Source organism: Mustelus asterias, chromosome 16 (genome assembly GCF_964213995.1).
Source record: "Mustelus asterias chromosome 16, sMusAst1.hap1.1, whole genome shotgun sequence".
NCBI classification, from domain to species: Eukaryota; Metazoa; Chordata; class Chondrichthyes; order Carcharhiniformes; family Triakidae; genus Mustelus; species Mustelus asterias.
This window is the reverse complement of record NC_135816.1, coordinates 62638498-62662688: the sequence shown is the minus strand read 5'-3', so window position 1 is coordinate 62662688 and position 24191 is coordinate 62638498. Positions and strand designations below refer to the sequence as shown.

General features: G+C 43.1%; 1 protein-coding gene across 2 annotated transcripts in view; it reads right to left on the bottom strand.

The window, feature by feature from the left end:
• The window catches only part of dbn1 (drebrin 1), a 197441-nt gene that overhangs the window by 54743 nt on the left and 118507 nt on the right, over positions 1–24191 (bottom strand). For both annotated transcript variants that reach the window (XM_078231629.1, XM_078231630.1), the window contains exon 2: positions 12144–12199. In XM_078231629.1, the coding sequence (XP_078087755.1) occupies positions 12144–12199 (56 nt within the window). The remainder of the gene's footprint in view (positions 1–12143; positions 12200–24191) is intronic.

Below are 24191 nucleotides of genomic sequence, written 5' to 3'. Positions count from 1 at the left end.
GATGGGACAGAGAGGGGCTGTGCTTGAAATAAGAGCTGAAGTCAGTGTGAGTTGCTGTTTGACAGTCTGCACTTTGACAGCAGACGGTGTCTCAAGCAAGATTACACTACTGTGAAAATCAGTTCAGGTTTACATTGTAATACAAAAGGAAACCTTCAAACATCACTATATTGATGTTATCAATATGCCAGGATGAATTATTTCTATTTCAACATATACAGAAGTAACTTGCACTTATATTGCATCCTTAACTTTAAACTCAAGGCCCTACACAGAATGGAATTAGACAAAAATTGTCACAGAGCCAGTGAAGGGGATACCTGAAGGGGCGATTGAAGTCCAAACATGGGCGGGATTCCCCAGCCGTTTACCCCAGGATTTACCCTGGGATTTTCCCGCCCGGCTGCAATGAATGGAGATTTGGCTGAGTGCCAAATTCACTGTTCTCTCTGGCAATGGTGGCAGGGCGTGAATGGCCAGAAAACTCCAGTCATGATCTCTGGGGGCAGTGAAATTAAATTCATTTGAAAAGGGCTGTATGAGACTGCAACAAAATATAAGAAGATATTACTCTTGTAGGGGAGAATTATCCACAGTGCACAGGGTGCTGGTTGAGGCAAGAAAACCAGTGTGTAGCTCGCTCTCAGCTGGGTTTACTTTCCAGATAATCCGGCAATGGCGGCGCTTCGGAGATCGGGCTTCCCTTCATCTGCGTGTAAAAAAATGTACCAACTCTCCACTGCTCCCCCCCCCCCCTCCCCCACCCCCTCCCTCCCAAACACAGGTAGGGGAAACCACATCCCACACGTACCAGGGCACCCAACCCCCATGCATAAGGGAACTCACCCAATTAAGTTCACCAGAAGGCTTGCTCTGGCACAGCCCCCTGGCACTGCAGCCCTGGCAATGGCACTGTCCAGGCATGTCCCTCTCCCCAGGGATCTACTTACCTGTGCAAGCCCGGCAGGTTCCCTTCAACTGTTTCATGTCTGAAAAGCAGTTGTAAACCTCATTGACGTGACTTCACTTTGGTGAGGGGGGAATTAGGAATGTGGGGGGATGCCTGCCAGGGATGCCTGCTATCCACGTTAAAATTTAGCAATATGTATTGAAATGCGGTTCCCACCATTAAGTCACTAGAAAGGGGAAAATCTGATTACAAAATCTCGCCTTCGTGAATCCCATTTTACGGTTCTCGTGAGATTTTGCACCTGCGTCATCGTTCACACTTACGGCGGATGCAGGTGGATATTCATGCCCGTAGAATGGGCATGCAAATGGCAAATGAATTTCATTATGGGTAAAAATGAGATGGTACATTTTGGTAGCAGAAATATGGCGGAATCTTTAGAAAATATAGACAGAATTTAATTCAGGCGAAAGGGGTCACACTTGCCGGCTGGACAGCTGGTGAGTGTCCCTCATTGCCACCTTTGGGAAAGGCCCATCATGCCCATCAGTGTCCAGCTAAAGGCCTTCTTCAGGATTTAAAATCCTGGAGGCAGAAATCCCACCCAAGCTGCCGGCTAATCCAAGGTCGGCAGCTCTCCATTGCCTGTCAGCAGCACTGGGAAAGGGGGAAATGGTTGGCAAAGCACCAACCAAAGATTGCTGAAGGACCCAAGCCTCTGGTGAGTGAGGGCAGGAAGAGAATCTTGAAGAGGGGGGGGTCACTATCTTTGGTGGGGGGGAGGGGCACAGGGGAGAGGAAGAAAGGCTGGAGGGTGTCTCTCAATGAGCCCCCTTCCTTATGCTGGGTCCTCGATTAGGCACTGAGCGCCTTTGAACGCTTGCTCTCACTGCACGCCTGCTAGCAAACCTGGCAGTGTTTGCTTCCTGTGTGGCAAGTCTGCTGACTGAAGGGCAGCAGAGGCAGGATGAGGCCTTTAAATAAGCATCATTAATTAGCGATCTGTAAGAAAGTTGTCCATGAGCCTTCTTGTTGTGGAGGCAGGAAGGTGGCTGGGTGTCCACCCACACTCTCCAGCACAATTTAATGCCCCCTACCACCAAGTTACCTGGTGGTAGGGGGCATTAATTTCTGCCCTGAGAGGCTAAAAGAGCAAAGGCTTCTACTTATATTGCATCTTTCACAACCTCAACGCTGGCTAAAGTTGTCCACAAAACATCTCTGATTTAAGTCCATACCGTGCCCCCGCCCCCCCCCCCCCCCCCCCCCCCCCCCGCCCCCGACCCCGTCACCACTCCCTGCAGAACCTGAGTAAATGTAGGTCTTTTTTGAACCATACTCACTAATAAAGTAGGAAACAAATAATCTTGAGGTGCAAAGAGATCAAGAGAAACTTGGAAAATAAGACAGTAATTAAAGTGGAATTTGTTAATAAGGATATTCACACCCTAAGCCTAATGTTTTTCATTAGAATTTGCAGCAACAGATCACTCAACCCATCAGATTTATGCTAGTGTTAATGGTCCGGCGGAGGAAGCATGTGGATCTTTGCTGTTGCTTCAACCATTCAATATGGCTGGAAGTTCCACATTCTCACCATTGAGTAAAGAAGCTTTCACTGAAGCCTTATTGAATTTCTTAGTGACTATATTTATGATCCTAATTTTATACTCTTTAGAGTCTTCTCTCAAACTACCCCATCAAATTCCATCATAATTTTGAAGATCTTTATCAGGTCGCCTGATAGTCTTTGCAAGAGGAAAGAGCTATGTCCTATTTATTCTTTCCTGACAACTGTACCTTCTTAGTTCTGGTAAATCGTTTTTGCATTTTCTGCATATTTCTGTATTTTTTGCAATTTGAAGAGCAGCACTGTGCACAGTACTCGGTATGATCTAATCAAAGTTCTATAGAAGGTGCCTTTGCAAGATCCTCCAAATCAGGTGGTAAGCAAAGCAGTCCGGCAGCAGTGTGCTCTCCCAAGTCAACTTGCCCAGCATCAAGCCACTATTCACTCAAAACTAGCTCCTTTGGGTGGGAGATATGTCTGATACCAAACCCCCGAAGCAACTGCTCTGCTTGGGTCTCAGTTGCGGCAAGGGAGTCGCTGCAAAAGGACTGCCGAAAATTTTTAGGAACGTCCACAAAGCATCCTTGAAGAGATCAAACGTATTTTCTGACTCATGGGAGACCCTTGTTTGTGACTGACCAAAATGGAGAAGGCTTGTTCGGGAAGACACAAAACACATTGAAAGACTTCATTGGGAATGTGCAGAGGTTAAGCTGAGGGAAAGAGGGAGTGCACAATCCTCTAAACTACCCATCTAGCGAACCTTTCAAATGCCACTTGTCTTGTATTTGCAGAGTCTGCAGATGGTGTATTGATTGGACTTATCAGCCACATCAGAACCTATCAAATCACAGTGGAAGCAAGTCATCCTCGACCTTAGGAGACTGCCTAAGAATGTATAAGCTTAACATAACTTCTCTGATTTTAAATAAATTCCTTTAGCAATTAACTCTAATGCTTTAATTTTTTTAAGGTTCTGTTCACCTGCATTGCATATTTTAATGGTTTTTTAATCTGCATCTCCAGATTTCTTTGCACTCCTACTCCATTTAAGTTTTTATTTTCCAAGGAATCAGTGGATCCATATTCTTCCTCCCCAAATGTACTCTCAGATATATCCAAATTCAAATTCATTTACATGGCCATTTACAAGCCCATTCTTCTGCAATCTTTCTCTGTTATAACTATAATTCCCAATTTGGCGCCATCTACAAATTTTGAGACTGTACTTCTGATTCACGAGTCTAGGGCATTTACTTAAATGGTAAACAACGCAGTCCCAGCATTTATTCCAGTGGAACAACATGGGGACAGCACAGTGGTTAGCACTGCTACCTCACAGCGCCAGGGACCTGGGTTCAATTCCTGGTTTGGGCCACTGTGTGGAGTTTGCACTTACTTTCCGTGTCTGTGTGGGTTTCCTCCGGTTTTCTCCCGCAGTCCAAAAGGTGTGCTGGTTGGTGAATTGGCCATGCTAAATTCTCCCTCAGTGTACCCGAACAGGTGCCAGAGTGTGACAACTGGGGTATTTTCACAGTAACTTAATTGCAGTGTTAATGTAAGCCTACCTGTGACAACAAATAAACTTTAACTTTTAACTACTACTCTCAGATTTCTGATTTGTAGCTGGTTTGCAATCTATTCTGCTATTTGCGCCCTGACTCCAACTTAGCCATGAGCCGACCTCATTAAAGGTGGCTTAAAAGGCCATGTATATTAAATCTCTCACATTACGACTGTCTACTCCTCCTGTTTTTTCTTCAAAGAAATCAATAAATTTGGCCAAACATGACATTTCCTTCTAAGCTCTGCTATTATTCTTTATTATATTCTCACTTTCTATATATTTTTTATTATATCTTTGATGTTACGATTCCAGTATCTTCACTGGTGTAATATTTTATTCTATCTTTGTAGCTTTTGAACTCATCTCTCCATAAATGTTAGATCTGATGTGGAGTTGTCGACGTTGGACTGAGATAGGCACAGTAAGTGATGAAGGAGCAGCGCTCCGAAAGCTCATGCTACCAAATAAACCTGCTGGATGTTAACCTGCTGTTATGAGACTACTTAAACGTTAGATCATAAGACTTTTCCCTTTTCAATTAGTTCAGCCTGAGATTGTACTTATTCCACATGTCGAGGTTTCCCTCTCTGTCTCTTCCTCTGCAACTCCTGCCCACCTTGCAGAGCAAATGGCATTGCAACTACTGCCCCCATACCTATGCAAGATGCAAATGTTTGCCTTTCTGTGGTCAGCAGAAACCTCCAAACTCCTCCGGAGACTCACCACAGCCCTTCCACCAACTTTGGCTTCAGCTCAAGTAAGTCCAAAGTACTTCAGCTACGACTTTTAAATAGCCCCATCACAGTCCCCAATGCTTGTTGTTTCAGGAACAAATCCAAATCCATTCCATGTACATTTGTAGATCAATTTTCATATCCTGGAATTATGTTAGTCTGTTGATTTCCAGTGATGTCATGATCAAACAGCTTCAGCAACTTTGGATGCATACAAGGGATGTACTTGTTTGCACCACTCCAGTAGCTTCACACACTACAACACTGAAGGTAAGACCGTTGAGTGCCATTAGAAGTGGTGCGATGCAAATGAATTTTACATCCAAGTAGTCTATCTGTAATTGCAAGTTACGCCAATTTGAAAATTGTGCTGCTATTGCAGAATCTAATGGCTATGTTGGACCCACCATTTTGATGCAACACCCAAAATCACCGATACCTTCTCCCTAGTGATTTAAGCCCATCCATCAAAAAGACATCTGTGCGGATTCTGTTTTTTATCTTTACTGTGTGTGGTGAATCTTGTGCCTTGCAAAAAAGTCTGAATTTCCCTTTTTGTGACTCTCCCTCTAAACCCAAAGTGAAACCAAGTTAATGTTGTTCCTGGCAATATTGAAAGTACTTCTGAAAAGTGCTCATGTGATCTAGGTTGTTATGCAAATGAGAGTTAGGTGAAGCAAAAGTTAAGTAGACAGGTAACTGAACATCGAATTACTGTTGGTGTTCTGCAGCAGACAGGTAACTGAACGTCGAGTTATTGTTGTTGTTCTGCAGCTGGGAGTAGGACACAGCTACAGAACACAGACACAGATCTACTGGTGAAGAAGTTGGGAGAGTTTTCCGAGAATAGGGCAGGGGCTGTGAAACTGTGGGTGTAAAGCCACTGAGAGGGGAAGTCATAGCACAGCTAATGAAGAAGACCAAAAAGGCGGATCACGGTTGGGGAGGACATGCCTTTTGGGGGACTGTGGAAATCAGGTGTTGCAAGACTGCTGTCTGAATAAACTATGACCCTTCCTGTATGAGTAAAGGAACAAAATCTCCAGCTGTGAAATACAGAGGGCTGTGAGACTTTGTAGCTGAGTTAAGGATCATATATTCTGAGGAGGGAGTGTTTGTAGTTTTGTACATGTATTTTTGTTGTATTGGCTATTTAAAGTGAAATTTACCTTGTTATTGGAAGTGTTATTTGCCTGTTAAATAATACCTGAATTAACTGGATTTTGGCTTGTTTGTTTGTTATAATAAAGGTTTCAAAAAGTGAAATCTTATTTTTTTCCTGTTGGCGTTATGGGAATTACTTTCTTCTGAAAAGTTTCTATGGGGATTGTAAGAAATGGTTTGAATTATAAATATATTAGAATTTAACAATTAGTTGGACTCAATTAGTTGAATTTAAATTATAACATCAAAAATACTAATTGATACTCCAACATCTCAATATTATTGAATGCATCTAAATAACAGCATTAGAAATATGACACAATCAAAACTTGCAAAAATCAATACTGCATTTATTTTTATGAGTAAGGTTACAATGCCAATCATATTTTAGTGAGAGGTTACTGCCAGACTACTGATAGCAGTAAAGTAGCTTAGGAAACCAGAAGTGGATGTTCAGAAACAACAGTTATGAGTTTCTTGTGCTACACATTAAAGACCATTCCGATAAGCAAATTCCCACCTCCTAAAAACGTGAGTGTGTTTGTAAAATTCAATTCTGTGAAGGCGGAAATACACGGTTGCGGATTGGCTCCCCCTTACACATTCCACTAAACTTTCCTTTCCATCAAATTCACGTTTTGTGGCACTATCAAAAGTTGAATTTTGTCTCCAAATATCTGGTAAAGCAGCGCTTTCATTATAATTCGCTAACTGGATAAGACATAAGCCCTCATGTTCACTGACACTTCTGAAAGCAGCAAATAAACATCCTATCAGAGTGTGGCAAATGCTACAAACTATGGAATAAGTTTATCAAAAGTAATGGGTAGGAAGTAGCAATGGATCATGAAGCAATATTGTTGGGCACGATCTTAGCAGCTTGACGTGGGAACAGTGATCACAATTCTGTAAGTTTCAAGATACTTGTAGAAAAGGATGGAAGTAATCCCAGAGTGAAAGTACTAATCTGGGGGAAGGCTAACTACGACAGTATTAGACAGCAGCTGGGGAATGTAGACTGGGGGCAGCTGTTTGAGGGTAAGTCCACATCCGAAATTTGAGTCAGTTGTTAACAATTCAGGACAAGTATGTCCCTGTAAAAATGAAGGATAAAGATGGCAAGATTCGGGAACCCTGGATGACAAGAGAGATTGTGAGCTTAGTGAAAAAGGAGGCGGCATACATAAATTTCAGGAAATTGAAAATGGATAAGGCTCTTGAGGAATACAAAGGTAGCAGGAAAGAGCTTAAACAGGGACGTAGGAGGAATAAAAGGGGCCATGAAATGTTTTTGGCAGGCAGGATTAAGGAGAATCCCAAAGCTTTTTATGCATATATAAGGAGGAAGAGGGTAGCTAAGGAAATGGTGGGTTCACTCAAGGACAGTGGTGGGAATTTGAGTGTGAAGCCAGATGAGGTGGATGAGGTCCTTAACAAGTACTTTGTATCAGTATTCACAAAGGAGAAGGATGTGGGGAATGGTGAGTGTAGAAAGGAGGGTGTTGACATTCTAGGACATGTTGAGATAAAAAGGGAGTAGGTATTGGAGGTTTTGAAAAATATTAAGGTGGCCAAGTCCCAGGGCCAGATCGGGTTTATCCCAGAATACTGAGAGAGGCAAGGGAAGAAATTGCTGAGGCCTCGGCCAAAATCTTTGTATCCTCTTTAGCCATGGGCGAGGTACCAGAAGATTGGAAAGTAGCATGGTTTTGAGAAGGGGAGGTCGTGTCTCACAAACTTGATTTGAGTTCTTTGAGGAAGTGACAAATAAAATTGACCAGGGCAGGGCAGTGGATGTTGTATACACGGGCTTTAGTAAAGCTTTTGATAAGGTTCCTCATGGCAGGCTGATAGAGAAGGTGAAGTCATATGGGATCCAAGGTGAGCGGGATAAGATGGATACAAACCTAACGTGGGCATAGAAATCGGAGAGTAGCAGTGGAAGGGTACTTTTCTAACTGGAGATCTGTGACAAGCGGTGCTCCACAAGGATCAGCGCTGAGGCCTCTGTTGTTTGTAATACATATAAATGATTTGGAGGAAAATGTAGGTGGTCTGATTAGTTTGCAGATGATACAAAAATTGGGGGAGTAGTAGATAGTGAGGAGGATTGTCAGAGGATACAGCAGGATATAAAGGAGACTTGGGCCGAAAGATGGCAGATGGAATTTAACCCGGACAAATGTGACGTGATGCGATTTGGAAGGTCTACTGCAAAAGGAAAGTATACAGTATACAGTAAATGGTAGAGCCCTTAGAAATGTTAGCATACAGAGGGATCTAGGATATGCAGATCCACAGTTCCCTGAAGGTGGCAACTCAGGTGGACCAGGTGGTCAAGAAGGCGTATGGCATGCTGGTCTTCATCAGTCGGGGAATTGAAAAATCATGTTGCAGCTGTGTAAGACTTTGGTTACGCCGCATTTGGAGTATTGTGTACAATTCTGTCACCACAGTACCGGAAGGATGTTAATGCATTGGAAAGGGTGCAGAAGAGATCTACCAGGATGTTGCTTGGTTTGTAGGATATGGACTATGAAGAAAAGTTGAACAAACTTGATTGTTTTCATTGGAGTATCGGACAGTGAGGTGAGGAAGGGTGGGGGTAGAGGGGAGGGGTGGTGTGCCTGATAGAGGTTTACAAGATTAAGGCAGGCTTGGATATAGAGTGAATAGTCATAGTCTTTTTCCCAGGGTCAAAGAGTCAATTACTCGAGGGCATAGATTGAGAGTGAGTGAGAGGGGGAAAGTTTAAGAGAGATTTAAGGGGCAAGTTTATCACACATAGGGTGGTGAATGCCTGGAATGTGTTGCCAGAGGAGGAGGTGGAAGCAGATTCGATAACAACGTTCAAGAAGCATCTGAATAGATACATGAATAGGGAGGGAATAGAGAGATATGGACCCAAAGAGGCAAGAAAATATTAAATTAGAGAGGTATCCGTGTCGGCACAGACTTGGTGGGCCAAAAGACCTGTTCCTGTGCAGTACTATTCTTAGTTCCTTGATGTACTAGTCGATCAGCATGACAAGCCGTGAAGACAAGAGGCCAAAAATCGCTATCTTCCCACCTCCATTTTACCGGCGAGAATGGCTTCACTTCCAGAAGGTGCACGGAGCTGATTTACATAGAATTGACTATATTTAAATCTACTCACCAAGTTCAGCATGCTTGCTTCCACCCTCATGGATGCTTCCTCCCTCATTGGCGAGACATCATGCTGGTGAGAATCACCACTGCTCTGCAGTAGCTGGGTCCAAGTGCCATGGCCACACCGGGGGCAATCAGAGGCCACTGAAGTCCCTACATGGTCAGGGGCATGGCTAGGCAGTTTCCATCAGGCAGTGCAAGCCTGGCAATGCCCACCTATCGTCCTGGCAGTGCCCAGTTGATCACCTTAAGTGTGCTGGGGCAGTGCCAAGGGGGTGGGGCCTAAGTAGGAGTGGGGTCTTCGTTGGGTGAAGATATGACAGGGAGCTATGCATAATGATGGGGGCTTATGCAGGAGTGGTGCCTACACAAGGGGGAGTTCAAGGGGTGGAGGGGGAGCTCTGCAAGGGGGTGGGGGTCATGGAAGGGGGGATTACGGAAGGAGGTTGTGACGGGGGCAGGGGGTGGCTTGTCGTGGGTCCACCAGGGGACTCATCAGTAGGGTTCTGATGCCCCAATGCCGGCGGCAAATGTTGGTGTGTGTGTGGGGGGGGGGGGGGGGGGGGGGGGGGGGGATTGGGTGACAATGCCACTAATGATGGGGTTGGGGGGGGGGGGGGGGGAGTGTTTGGTGGGAGGACTGATGTCTGTGTGGGCAGGGAGGTCTCCCAATTCACTAGCAGATTGGGTCGCCTTGCCCAATGGCGCCCGAGCGATCTGAAGCTGGCTTTACTGGTGTATTTAGGCATCACCCTCCCCTCCTAATGGTGCAATGTTTCTAACTGTCAAATAAATTGACAGAGTGCTGGAGGATTGCAGTACCAAGCTCACCAAAAGACCGGCGTGGAGGACTCCAGTTTTCACGCGTGCCTTAGGAATATGTCACAACCATATAAATTAAATGGGGAGCTACTTTTATCACTTGATTTAGATTTATTTTTATTTCTTAGTTTTAAAAAGTGCCATTTAATTTACTTGTAATTCTTTGATTAAATTACTGAAAATGCATCAAATTGGGCGTCCTTATGAACTGAGCCCACGTATGTGGGCTGTCAGCGCAATGCACAAAAATAATTCCAAATACAACAACATCATGCCATAAAATGTAAAAATATCAGCTTTACTATGCACCTCTCTGTACCTTTATTTTCTTTCTTGAATTTATTCTTTGCAATTTCCCTCTCCATCTTTTTATAACCGTGTCCTTCTGTTCTTGCTTTAAGTATGAACATTTTTTCCCCTCATAGCTGCTGGCCCATTCTTTCTTTCACTTTTCCAGTTTTTTTTCAGTTATGTGCCTCTTCCTCCTGTTTGGCTGTTCATATGCACTACTCATACCAACACCATCAACATTCCTCTCTCCCAATTCTCTGCGAAACAGAATGGATGGCACCAGCCTGCTACTGGATTTCAGTTACTAAACATGAGAAAGTAGCCACACACCTCAGGATTTCATCTCTCCTAATATATGTGTGGGACTCTTCCATGCTAATAGCTTCTTGCTTTGTGTGTGTGTGTTTTTTTCAGTATGGTGCTATAGTACCAGAAATGGCACTATAAAGTATGTTAAGTGATAAGGTCTATAACTAGCCTGCAAGACAATTCAACTCAGTATAGGAGAATCAATTATTTTACTGCATAATTCCAATTTCTGGGTGTCATAATTTAGAATTACTTAGAAATTGTAAAACAGAAGCAAGTTGTTCGGCCTAACCAGTCTGTGCTAGTTTTGATTCCCCATTGAGCATTCCCTCATGCTTCCCAACTCCTACTTCCCTTTATTTCCCTTTTATTCAATGGGCGATCAACCTATTCTTAAATGCCGACATGGTCTTTGCTTTAATCATCCCGTCAGGCAGTGGATTTCACAGCTAAAGGTTTCTCCTGCTCTTAGTAGGACTTGGAAGAAAGTCAAACAATAAAGAAAAACTAATAACACCCACCAATGGTCAGGATAGAAATCGGTATGATGAAATGTCTAAAATTAAGAAGGAAACTGGGCAAAGAACATAATTTCCCAACCTTATATAGTCATGGCATACTGATTGAATCTCCCATTCCATTCATCTGCCAATCTTGGCAACTATATTGTTTCAGAATATAGCCTTATTATCACTATCTGTCCTGGCAAACCGCACTACATTTAGAAAATTCTGTGAAATAAGTAGGAGTTTTCACATCCCCATCTCCGATGCTTGAACTGCAGAAGCCTTGTACAACCTTGCTCCATCTTAACAGAAAGAAAGAAAGGCCTGAATTTTCACAGGGACATGGAGGGTCTCCAGCTCACACAAAATGGCACCAGCTCCCAATTCTGGAAGTCCCACCCTCCAACCTGGCACCCGCTATTATTGGGGGGGGGGTGGAGGCTGGTCATGGGGAGGGGGGAAACGGTGGGTTTAAGTTTGCACATCTGTGGTTAATGGAAGCAGTTGCACATTGAAAAATGCAGCTGCTTTCAAATTGATCTAATTTTCATTAGTGGAATGTCCAAAACATAATTCGAGGTCTTTAAACCTTTGAGGAAAAGATCTAAAGCTCGTGGTACTATTTGGAAAGATATCCCTAGGTCCAGGGACTCTATGCTCCCAACTGAAAATCCAGGTCTACAACTTCTAAGCACTTCTAATGGCATTGCAAAACATTGAACTTCTTTCTCTAGCCTGGCAGGCAAGCAAGGTGACACATCTTAACAGATTTAGATATGCGAGAATGTTGAAAGGTTATAGAATTAGAAGTCTGCCAATCCAGACATACACTTGAATCTATATCCTGCAATTTTAAATTAAAGTCGTAGGTTAATTAGAGGTTGTCATTGAACTGGCCATGACTTCTGCAGATCAATGCCCAAATCCTATGGAGTGCAGAACCTTGAATGTGCTGTACATTAACCAGACATACATTTCCTTACAAGGCTGTAATTAAACCGGGTTACTGCAGAGTATACTGCATCCCTTACTTTCAAATTATGGTGAATCTGGATCAAATCCAGTAGAAAAGGCCTAATGTTAACCAGAGGCATAAATCCAGCCTGCGTTAGTCACATACCTCCTGAATCGGCTAATTTCAGATTGTCAGTGTTATCTTCGTAAGTGTACAGGGCCCTGTGGAGAAAAGGAATTCAAACCGGTTAATCAGCTTTGCCACCACAACACATCTAGGCCATTGGAATCAAAAAATTATAATATTTGGCAGAAATTAAATGGATTAATTTCTGTGGTACATTAACTCTCCATCTGCTTTGCATGCTCATTAATATACTATGGTCCGAGGTCCCTCAGATCTCTAACAGGCTACAACATTATAATCTAGTTTGTTTCAAAGGTAGGGACATGGAGATTGACTAAAAGCAAACTGTATCATTACAGTAGAAATCTTACACTTCCACACCACAACAAACTATACTGTATTGATGATTATTTAGATAAATCCAAATATAAGAAAGCGTGTACCAAAATAAATTGCTATTGGTCTATTACTTCCAGACCATGGGTAATAAACCCCAGCAGGGACTCAACAAGAACATAGAACATCGAACAGTACAGCACAGAACAGGCCCTTCGGCCCACGATGTTGTGCCGAGCTTTATCTGAAACCAAGATCAAGCTATCCCACTCCCTATCATCCTGGTGTGCTCCATGTGCCTATCCAATAACCGCTTAAATGTTCCTAAAGCGTCTGACTCCACTATCACTGCAGGCAGTCCATTCCACACCCCAACCACTCTCTGTGTAAAGAACCTACCTCTGATATCCTTCCTATATCTCCCACCACGAACCCTATAGTTATGCCCCCTTGTAATAGCTCCATCCACCCGAGGAAATAGTCTTTGAACGTTCACTCTATCTATCCCCTTCATCATTTTATAAACCTCTATTAAGTCTCCCCTCAGCCTCCTCCGCTCCAGAGAGAACAGCCCTAGCTCCCTCAACCTTTCCTCATAAGATCTACCCTCCAAACTAGGCAGCATCCTGGTAAATCTCCTCTGCACTCTGCACATATATTTATTTGGCAGTCTTAATAAAATAGAAGTGTAATAAAACTTTTCAAAGCAGTTAAGAAAACTAGAGGCAGTAGTGTTGTGGTATTGTCACTGGACTAGTAATCCAGAGATCCAGTGCAATGCTCTGGGGACCCGGGTTCAAATCTCACCACAAATTTGAAATGGTGAAATTCAAATTCAAAGTCTAATGACATTGGTGCAAAACCCTCCCAGTTCACTAATACCCTAAAGAGTGCTATTCTTAACCTGGCCCATATGTGACCCAATCTGGTTGACTATTAAATGCCCTCAGTTGAAATTTAACTGGAGATGGGCAATAAAATGCAGGCCCAGGCAGCAATGTCCATATCCCACGAATGAATAATAAAAAATGAAAAGGTGAAAATAACCAGAAAATGGAGTAAGATTGGTGTAGTGAATTTAAGAATTATTGAAAAGGTTTTTAGGTGGATTTGGAGGAGAAAAGCTTTGGTTTTGTCAATGCAGAAAAAAAAATGACTGTTCCCAAGAGCAAGTGATTTGCAGTAAATGTCGAGGAGGTCAAAAGTGAGGTAGATAGGTATCGTTGGGTGTTGTTAGCATAGATATGAAAGCTTAAAACTTATTTAGTCTCCTGAAGAGATTTCCACAAGTCTCCCTCTGACCTCTCTTTTCAAAGATAATCAAATCAAACCTCCAGAGTATTTATCTAACCTTATATCCTTCATTACTTATTTTTGACTGATTGTTTTCTACGATATGACATTTCCATGATGGCAGATGCCCAGGAACGTTTGTAGTGCTCTATTTCAATCTGTATTAACCCCAATCACCTTCAATTTTAATCGTAAACCAACTAGCTGATCATCCTATTTTAAATATTTAATCAATAAACATAGCAAGATACTTTTGCAAGTCTTTTTGCGTGTCCATTGTCCAGTGGAAGGAAATGAAGCTTCTTTTATTTTTGTTTGAAGCTTGCCAATTTTGTATTTGTATCAAATTTTCCATTCAAAGTCACAGTTAATAACTTGTGTGCATCTACATTTTGCATCCCTCTGAGAATTATAAAGAAAGGGATCATGTTCTCACTCATCTTTGCTTCAAGCTCAGCTCAGTGTGCAGCAGATCATCCTCGGTCCTATTGTAACCATGCTTGTCACACTTCCTTAAACTCTCCCATTTATCCATGTATTTTGGAGATAGGGTATTATAATTGCAAGTGATAGCTTGTTTTGACTTGTAATCAACTATTTCAAGGTAGATTCCAGTTAGCCATCTTTTTTCCAAATTTGAAACCAGACATATGCAATTTTTGGATACCTTATTAAATTTTATAATATATCTTTTCTTAATAAGATGAAGTAAAAAAAGACTTGGGCTGGATTTTCATCTAAACATCCACAGAGTATCTTTCAAAGGAATTGAGTAGGGAAGCTTACTGTGAATCTCCACTTCTAAGAGTGATCATTGGTATTTTCCTCCCTTTTCGCTGCCACTAATTTCCTTCCCTTTCTACCTCTACAACATTGATGGAAGGGAAGGTCAGAAACAAGGGACTGGTTATATGATCAGAGAAGAGCACATCCTTTCCCAACCTCTCCTATGTCTGAACTGTAAATTTAGGACTTTGTCAGAGGGAAACAAACCGTACTGGAAGATCACTTCCAACCCCTTTACAATTAACTCCACATATTTCAGCTGTTGCAGACTGGGTCCCATTCCATTATCATTATCTCCTCCTCCCTGGTAGTGGCAGATTCTCTCTGAACAGCAGAGGTATGATTGGGATATGCAACTAAAAAGAACTCGAGTCAGGTCAGCGTTGGAAGATCTGTCACCAGATAGTAGCTGCAATATCATGCTTAAGAAAAATAATGCAACAGCCCTCTAAAACAAGATACATGCATAATCACATTACTTGAATATCCTTAGTTGAGGTCTTAACACCATTTGGTGGAATGTGCTCAACAAAACCAGATGTCAAACTGGCACCTCCTAGATATCATACAGCTAATAATAAAGCTTGCACAATGGGATCATTTTTTAATAAGGTGGTTTTTAGGAAGATGTCAGTCTTTTCTCCTTTCTCCACTCTAAACAAAGCAGCCAGTTCCACCCAACATTCAATAGTTAGTTCACAGCATTGGAAGCGATCACAGTCAGAAATAAGTCAGGCATTCCAAAACCAGATACTAACCATGAGAGAAGACAATCACATGTGGAAATGGAATAAATCCCACAATTTGATTTAGTTTAAATGAAACCACAGTTATGGATGAGACGTTTTTAATGAAACATGACTTTATGAATCAGCATGATCATTCCTACACACATCCTAAACCAGGAACAGAAAGAGACAGCCAATTTTTGGCTTTGATTTTTGATGCCAAAATTACATATGTCCACCTCCCAGGCGCATCTCTTGAATTGATTTTATAATAGCACACACGGTGTTGGCAGCGTGTTCAGCATAGAGACAAAACAAAATTGTTAAGTGCAGAAGCACCCCAGAGAGTCTGCTGCATAAAATAGGATACCTCCTCTGACTCAGATCCAACAATGTCACGGAGAAACATAGCCCAGACTCACACCCATGCAATCTCCCACACAGGGACCACAAGTGTGGCACAATGAGGTTCCAGTAAACGAAGGACATATACTTCATTCCTACAACAAATTTGGGAGGATAAAACTATTTAGGTTGTATGTGAACTTTAACACAATTAGTTTAAGGTAGTTATGACAGGAGCCTTCAGCCTTCCTGTTGTAGGACGGCCTCAACTGGGATCTTGGGTTCATGTCACACTACGGGCCCTATTTACCATTTTGATTCTAAGTGCTGGGCGGACTTGAAACTGGGAGCGTTTCAGATCCGATTTTTAGACCCATTCTCAGGCGCCCCCATATGCATTCTGCCTGAAAAAAATCAGTAATTCTGAATCCTGCCGCACAAGCCTGTGAGCGGGGCTGAACGCGCCTGAAAAATCCTGTAGCTTCGATTGGCGTCTCCAACTGTGCATGCGCAGAAAAAAAAAGTGTCTCCCCTGCCATCACTCCTGGGCCGGTTAATGCCTCCCCCTGGCCCCCACAGACATTGCCCCATGCTCACAACATTACTGACCCCCTTGTCCCCCCACCCCGTCCGCCACCCAGACCAATCGCGGGCCTCTTCCCCCCTTGCCTCCCTCACCAATCTCAAGCAGAGTGGCAGTGGACTCCCCTTCCCCCGCACCGATCTCAGGTAGAGTGGCAGTGGACCTCCCCTTCTCCCTCACTGATCTCAGGCAGAGTGGCAGCGGAGCCCCCTTCCCCTGCACCGATCTCAGGTAGAGTGGCAGTGGACCTCCCCTTCCCCCCACTGATCTCAGTTAGAGTGGCAGCAAACCCCACCTTCCTACCCCCCCTCATCGATCTCAAGCAGAGAGCCGTTGGACTCACCTCCCCCCTCCACCGATCTCAAGCAGAGAGTCATCCGAAGCTCGACAGTTACCTCCTCACTAACTGGAGCGCCCGAATCGGACTTTTATGGAGCATGTCTGTTTCGTGCCGATTCTGGATGGGCGAGTGTGGTGGTAAAGGGGGAAGTGCTGGTAAGGTTGGGCATGCAGCCCACTAAGTCAATTTAAATGCATACTCGAAAATGGGCACAACCTGATGGTACAATCGGCCCCAATGTGTAACCCCCACCCTTTGGCCTGGGCTTGCAAAATATTACTAACTGTCCTGGCTTGAGACAATTCACACCTCTTTAACCTGTGATTAAACCTCTTTCCACTCGCACTGTCTGTACCTGTAAAGACTCGCATTCCAACCATTATCTTGTAATTGAGTCTTTGTCTATATATGCCGTGTTTGTAAACCCAACTCTCCAGTCACCTGATGAAGGAGTAGTGCCCTGAAAGCTCGTGATACCAAATAAACCTGTTGGACTTTAACCTGGTGTTGTGAGACTTCTTACTGTGCCCACCCCAGTCCAACACCGGCATCTCCACATCACTTATACTTGCTGACACAGGAACATTAAAAAAAGGGTAGCAAGGTATCAAACAAACAGGACATATTACATACATCGCCCATAAGCGATGAACATGCAGTCTGATCTGCCTTTGGTTGATCAATATAGAAACTACTGAAAAGACCCTCCTCATTTCACTGCTAATAGTTTCACCGTAACCAAATTTTATCCGTAAATAGTAAAGTTAACAGCAGCCGAACAAGCTCCGCAACATCGAGGAATGTAGCTTCAACTTATGTTGTAACTTGGTCAACATGTCAGGTGTGGTGTGAACCATGATACTCAGAGCCGGTGGAAAATATACCACTGGTATCAGTTTATACAACAGTTCTTTTAGGTAGTCATGTGCACACAACCTCATTGGCATGTAGTCAGATTTTAACTCTTATAGCACAAGGAAGGGTATTGAACTACAATTTAGTAAAAGCCAGAAGTGCATTTGACAATTTTTTTCTGACTTTTTTTTAGCACTTTAATTTTCTTCAGTTAGAGGAAAAGTCAGCTTGAATTCTCCTGGCTTTGGTAATGTGTGTGATGGTACAGGGTTTTCGAACAATGGAGAGTGTGAGGATGATGTGGAGATGCCGACATTGGACTGGGGTCAGCACAGTAAGAAATCTCACAACACCAGGTTAAAGTCCAACAGGTTTATTTGGTAGCACAAACTTTCGGAGTGTCGCTCCTTCTTCAGGTGAGTGAGGAGTTGTATTCACAAACAGAGCATATATAGACACAAACTCATATTGAGTTTGTGTCTATATATGAAGTGACGTACATCAATAAGGAATAAAAACAGTGGTCTGAATTTTGTGAGGGGATTGCGACTCCATGTCTAAAAAGGCAGGTCTAGGCAGGTAGACATCTGATGCTGGCAGCCCAATCACAGGGCTGGCAGTTCTGAAGCCTTGCAATGCCACCAGGAGAGGTGATCAATGCTGAAGAACACAGGAGACCTCAGGAACTGGACCAGGTAAATCTTTTTAAATCACTGTGCCCAGGGTTGGTGAGGAACAGCTTTGGGGAAGTTGTTAGGGCTGCGGGTGCTGCCTTCTCTACTTGCCATGGGCCGCCACTTCTTCAGTCCATGATATTGCCACAATATCGGCAGTAAAATTCCCTGACAGCGGGTGGGACTGCATCGCAGAGCCAACTCAACTCAACATCTTACAAATTTGCCAGCTCCTTTGCCTCCCACCTTACCTCCGGGTCAGTGGCGAGACAGAGTACAGGAATGAGATAGAGAATCTGGTGAAATAGTGTAACGATAATAATCTCCCCCTCAATGTCGACAAAGTGAAGGAGGTTATCATCGACTTTAAGAAGCGTAAAGGAGAACATGCCCCTGTCTACATCAATGGAGATGACGTAGAAATAGTCAAAAGCTTCAAGTTTTTAGGTGTCTAGATCACTAACAACCTGTCCTGGTCCCCCCATGCCGACGCTATAGTTAAGAAAGCCCACCAACGCTTCTACTTTCTCAGAAGACTAAGGAAATTTAGCATGTCAGCTCCGATTCTCACCAACTTTTAAAGATGCACCATAGAAAGCATTCTTTCTGGTTTATCACAGCTTGGTATGGCTCCTGCTCTGCCCAAGACCACAATAAACTACAAATGTAGCCCAATCTATCACGCAAACCAGCCTCCCATCCATTGACTCTGTCCCCCTGCACTTGCCGCTGCCTCGGCTAAGCAGCCAGCATAATTAAGGACCCCACGTACCCCGGACAAACTCTCTTCCACCTTCTTCTGTCGGGAAAAAGATACAAAAGTCTGAGATCATGTAACTCAAGAACAGCTTCTTCCCTGCTGCCATCAGACTTTTGAACAGACGTACCTCGCATTAATTTGATCTTCCTCCACACCCTAGCTATGACTGTAACACTACATTCTGCATTCTCTCATTTCCTGCTCTATGAACGGTATGTTTTGTCTGTATAGCATACAAGAAACAATACTTTTCACTGTATACTAATACATGTGACAATAATAAATCAAATAGGTAATTATCATTCCATAAACTTGCGTTGATAACATCACAATCAATCAATCAATCACCTTGCCACACATTGTTCAGTCAAGAGAGGGTGTTGTTCTGATTTTCTTCTACCCCTAGTCCAATGTCCATACCGCAATAAGCAGTTTTAATATCTCATCTGAAGAACACCACATCTCATACCATGCAGATATTCCCTCAATCTACACTGAAGATCAGTTTAAATGTTGCATGCAAGTCCAGAATTTGGTCGTTATGAACTGGAAATGCTACAGCTGAACCAGGCTGTGAACCATCTGCATTCTTTTGGAGGTTATGATAAACCCTATGACTTGTTATTAGCAACATTATGGATGATTGGTCCTTTATAATAGACAGAGATAAATATATGGTGATAGGTGTATTACAGATCATTTAGTAAGTCAAGTTGCTGTGGCAGCATGCACTTTGACATGTTGCAATCTGATGTTTTGGATAGTGATAGTAGAGGCTCTCGCTTTTTTCCCATCACATGGAGGTTCACAGGAATCTCTTCTGCTCTTACTGTCTGCCATTTACGTGTGTTGGAAGGGTTTTGCAAGTTGATAATCAACCTTTGGTCGTAGAATGATCACACTTTCCTTGACCATCAAGTCAACAAAGAAAAAGAACAAAGAACAATACAGCACAGGAACAGGCCCTTCGGCCCTCCAAGCCCGTGCCGCTCCCTGGTCCAAACTAGACCATTCTTTTGTATCCCTCCATTCCCACTCCGTTCATATGGCTATCTAGATAAGTCTTAAACGTTCCCAGTGTGTCCACCTCCACCACCTTGCCTGGCAGCGCATTCCAGGCCCCCACCACCCTCTGTGTAAAATATGTCCTTCTGATATCTGTGTTAAACTTCCTCCCCTTCACCTTGAACCTATGACCCCTCGTGAACGTCACCACCGACCCGGGGAAAAGCTTCCCACTGTTCACCCTATCTATGCCTTTCATAATTTTATACACCTCTATTAAGTCTCCCCTCATCCTCCGTCTTTCCAAGGAGAACAACCCCAGTTTACCCAATCTCTCCTCATAACCTAGCCCCTCCATACCAGGCAACATCCTGGTAAACCTCCTCTGTACTCTCTCCAAAGCCTCCACGTCCTTCTGGTAGTGTGGCGACCAGAACTGGACGCAGTATTTCAAATGCGGCCGAACCAACGTTCTATACATCTGCAACATCAGACCCCAACTTTTATACTCTATGCCCCGTCCTATAAAGGCAAGCATGCCATATGCCTTCTTCACCACCTTCTCCACCTGTGACGTCACCTTCAAGGATCTGTGGACTTGCACACCCAGGTCCCTCTGCGTATCTACACCCTTTATGGTTCTGCCATTTATCGTATAGCTCCTCCCTACATTATTTCTACCAAAATGCATCACTTCGCATTTCTCAGGATTGAACTCCATCTGCCATTTCTTTGCCCAAATTTCCAGCCTATCTATATCCTTCTGTAGCTTCTGACAATGCTCCTCACTATCTGCAAGTCCTGCCAATTTTGTGTCGCCCGCAAACTTACTGATCACCCCAGTTACACCTTCTTCCAGATCGTTTATATAAATCACAAACAGCAGAGGTCCCAATACAGAGCCCTGCGGAACACCACTAGTCACAGGCCTCCAGCCGGAAAAAGACCCTTCCACTACCACCCTCTGTCTTCTGTGACCAAGCCAGTTCTCCGCCCATCTAGCCACCTCCCCCTTTATCCCATGAGATCCAACCTTTTTCACCAGCCTACCATGAGGGACTTTGTCAAACACTTTACTAAAGTCCATATAGACGACATCCACGGCCCTTCCCTCGTCAACCATTCTAGTCACTTCTTCAAAAAACTCCACCAGGTTAGTGAGGCATGACCTCCCTCTCACAAAACCATGCTGGCTATCGTTAATGAGTTTATTCCTTTCTAAATGCGCATACATCCTATCTCTAAGAATCTTCTCCAACAACTTCCCTACCACGGACGTCAAGCTCACCGGCCTATAATTACCCGGGTTATCCTTCCTCCCCTTCTTAAATAACGGGACCACATTAGCTATCCTCCAATCCTCTGGGACCTCACCTGCGTCCAGTGACGAGACAAAGATTTGCGTCAGAGGCCCAGCGATTTCATCTCTCGTCTCCCTGAGAGCCTTGGATAGATTCCATCAGGCCTTGGGGATTTGTCAGTCTTTATGTTCTCTAACAAACCTAACACTTCCTCCCTTGTAATGGAGATTTTCTCCAACGGTTCAACACTCCCCTCCGAGACACTCCCGGTCAACACATCCCTCTCCTCTGTGAATACCGACGCAAAGTATTCATTTAGGATCTCCCCTACTTCTTTGGGCTCCAAGCATAATTCTCCACTTTTGTCCCTGAGAGGTCCGATTTTTTCCCTGACAACCCTTTTGTTCCTAACGTATGAATAAAATGCCTTGGGATTCTCCTTAATCCTGTCTGCCAAGGACATTTTGTGACCCCTTTTTGCCCTTCTAATTCCCCGTTTGAGTTCTTCCCTACTTGCTTTGTACTCCTCCAGAGCTCCCTCCGTTTTTAGCTGCCTGGACCTAACATACGCCTCTCTTTTCTGGGATGGGACCAATTGAACCCTAAGTTTCTGGCTCAGAGGTAGGGACACTATCCACTATGCAACAAGATCTCCATAGATAAATAGATTAACTCAAGTTAATTGGAAGTGGAAAGCTTGTGAAGCTGAGAAAAACATGAATATATGTAAAAGCCAATATAAATTTAATTACACCTGCAATAAATTTCTTGGATTCCATATTATTAATAAGTTGAAAAAAAAAGATCTCTATTCCACCAGCACGACTGTTTTGAGCTGGCACAACTGTATGATGATCCCACCTATTCAGGTAATAGAAGAGGCAACAACCGATTCAATTAATTCATCGAGTTAGCTGCACTCTCTAACAACTGATCTCAGCTCGAGGGGGTGGAGGGAATGGGTTTAACTGAATGCCGTACAAAATTCTTTTTCTACACAGAAAATATGGAAATGGTGCCGTGGTCCTTGCAAGGAGTTAATTTTTTTCATCTGGAGAAACCTTTAGAGTAAAATTCATTCTGCATGGAGACTATTGTTAGCAGGTAGTGAAGAAAAACAGGCACCTCATTTGGAATGAAATTGAATTGAAATGGTTTCAAGTAGAGAATGATCTATGCAGAGTTAGTTGATTTTAATTAGGGGCGTGTGTTGCATGCAGGGTGCATATGTGGAGTGCATATGTGTGTTGGCTAACAGGCTTTCTGCAGTCAAATAACTTACTGATTTTCAACCACGTAAGTGCACAAATGAGTATAGTCAGGGAGGAGGGAGCATGGAAAACATCTAGCTATTGCAAAACCATACTTCAGGAGCGTGTCTTTACGATAGCATTTTGGAACAGAAAAGAACTTCATCGCACAGATTTAGGGAAGGGGAATCACAACTTCAAGCAAAACTGCAAGGCTAGTTTTATTGAATCATGATGTTCCAAAGCACACAACAGGAATATCTAATCTTTTCAATCCATTAACTGTAATGGGTGGCAATGCTTCCAGAAGGCACAATGTGGTGTTTTTGATTCTTTGCATGTAATTTTCTTCACTTATAGATGTTATAACAATATTTCTGAACAGCAGGAATTTATTTATTTCTCATATAGAGCCTGGTTTCAAACTGGCTAGCATCTAGAAGTGTATTCATGGTTATACATTTTATATGTTGATCTGATTAGAATGATTGGCACCAAGGGAAGCTGATCACAATTTGATAAAAATTGTAGAGTCATTAACTGAACATTGGGAAGGAAAATTATGGTAAACATGTTGTTGAAATAGAAGTTTATAAAAGGAACCTTCCCCATAGCTTATTGGCAATAAAAACTCAGAGATCACTCAGCACAACATCTAGTACATTCAGGTTGGTAGAGTCTCCCTGTTGCAATGCCATAGAATACAACCAGAAAGCCTGCTCCTAATTGCACATCAGCAAGCTGTGTATATTATGTATATATGTGTCTGTGTATGTGTGTTCTCAGCCATGATGCTCACCATGGCTAATAGTCTCTTGAGATATTGTCTAGACTCACAAATGAGAAATGGTCTGCTGGGCAAGGCAATGAAGGGCTGCCATATGATTGGAACTGCAGGGGTGCTAGAGAAGGGAAATGGGTGTATGACAAAATTGATATGGCACAAAAGTGATAAGAATAAAATAAAAAAGGATGCTCATGTAATAATAGCAGTCTTCACCGCACAATCTTTTGTATGATCTCACGACTGTATTGAAGTATTTAAAGCAAAGCCAAAAAATAGTTTATACTACTCTCAGATTGGAAAATTTAAGACCTGGTTTGTATTTAACGATATCATCGACAAAATATTTCCTCAGGCTCACACTGAAAAAATGTAATCCTTAATTTCTTTCTCGGGAGTCTAACCATGTTCTAACCAAGTCTAACGAAGAGTGGTTAGCATTGCTGCCTCACAGCGCCAGGGATCCGGGTTCGATTCCTGGTTTGGGTCACTGTCTGTATGGAGTTTGCACATTCTCCCTGTGTCTGCGTGGGCTTCCACTGGGTGCTCCGGTTTCCTCCCACAGTCCAAAGATGTGCGAGTTAGGTTGATTGGCCATGCTAAATTGCCCCTTAGTGTCAGGGGGACTAGCTAGGGTAAATGTATGGGGATAGGGTCTGGGTGGGATTGTGGTCGGTGCAGACACGATGGGCCGAATGGCCTCCTTCTGCACTGTAGGATTCTATGATTCTATGTTCCTTCCTTAATAACCCCAACCTATTCTAAAATCAATTGGCTTTACACCAAGACAGAGGCCCAGGTTGCAGCTATATTGCAATTGGGTCATTTTTAAAATAGTCATGAAATGTTTAGGTTTTAATTATGATTCACTCTCCACCATGGACTTTCCGAAGAGAAAAAAAGAAATGATAATAAAATACAGACTCTTTTATTCAAGTAGAAATATAGGCAATTCCAGCTCATTTCTTACTAATCCCAAATTTCAACAATTGATGCTAGAAACATGAAAAAAGACATATATTTGAAGAAGTTTCATCAGTCCAAAGC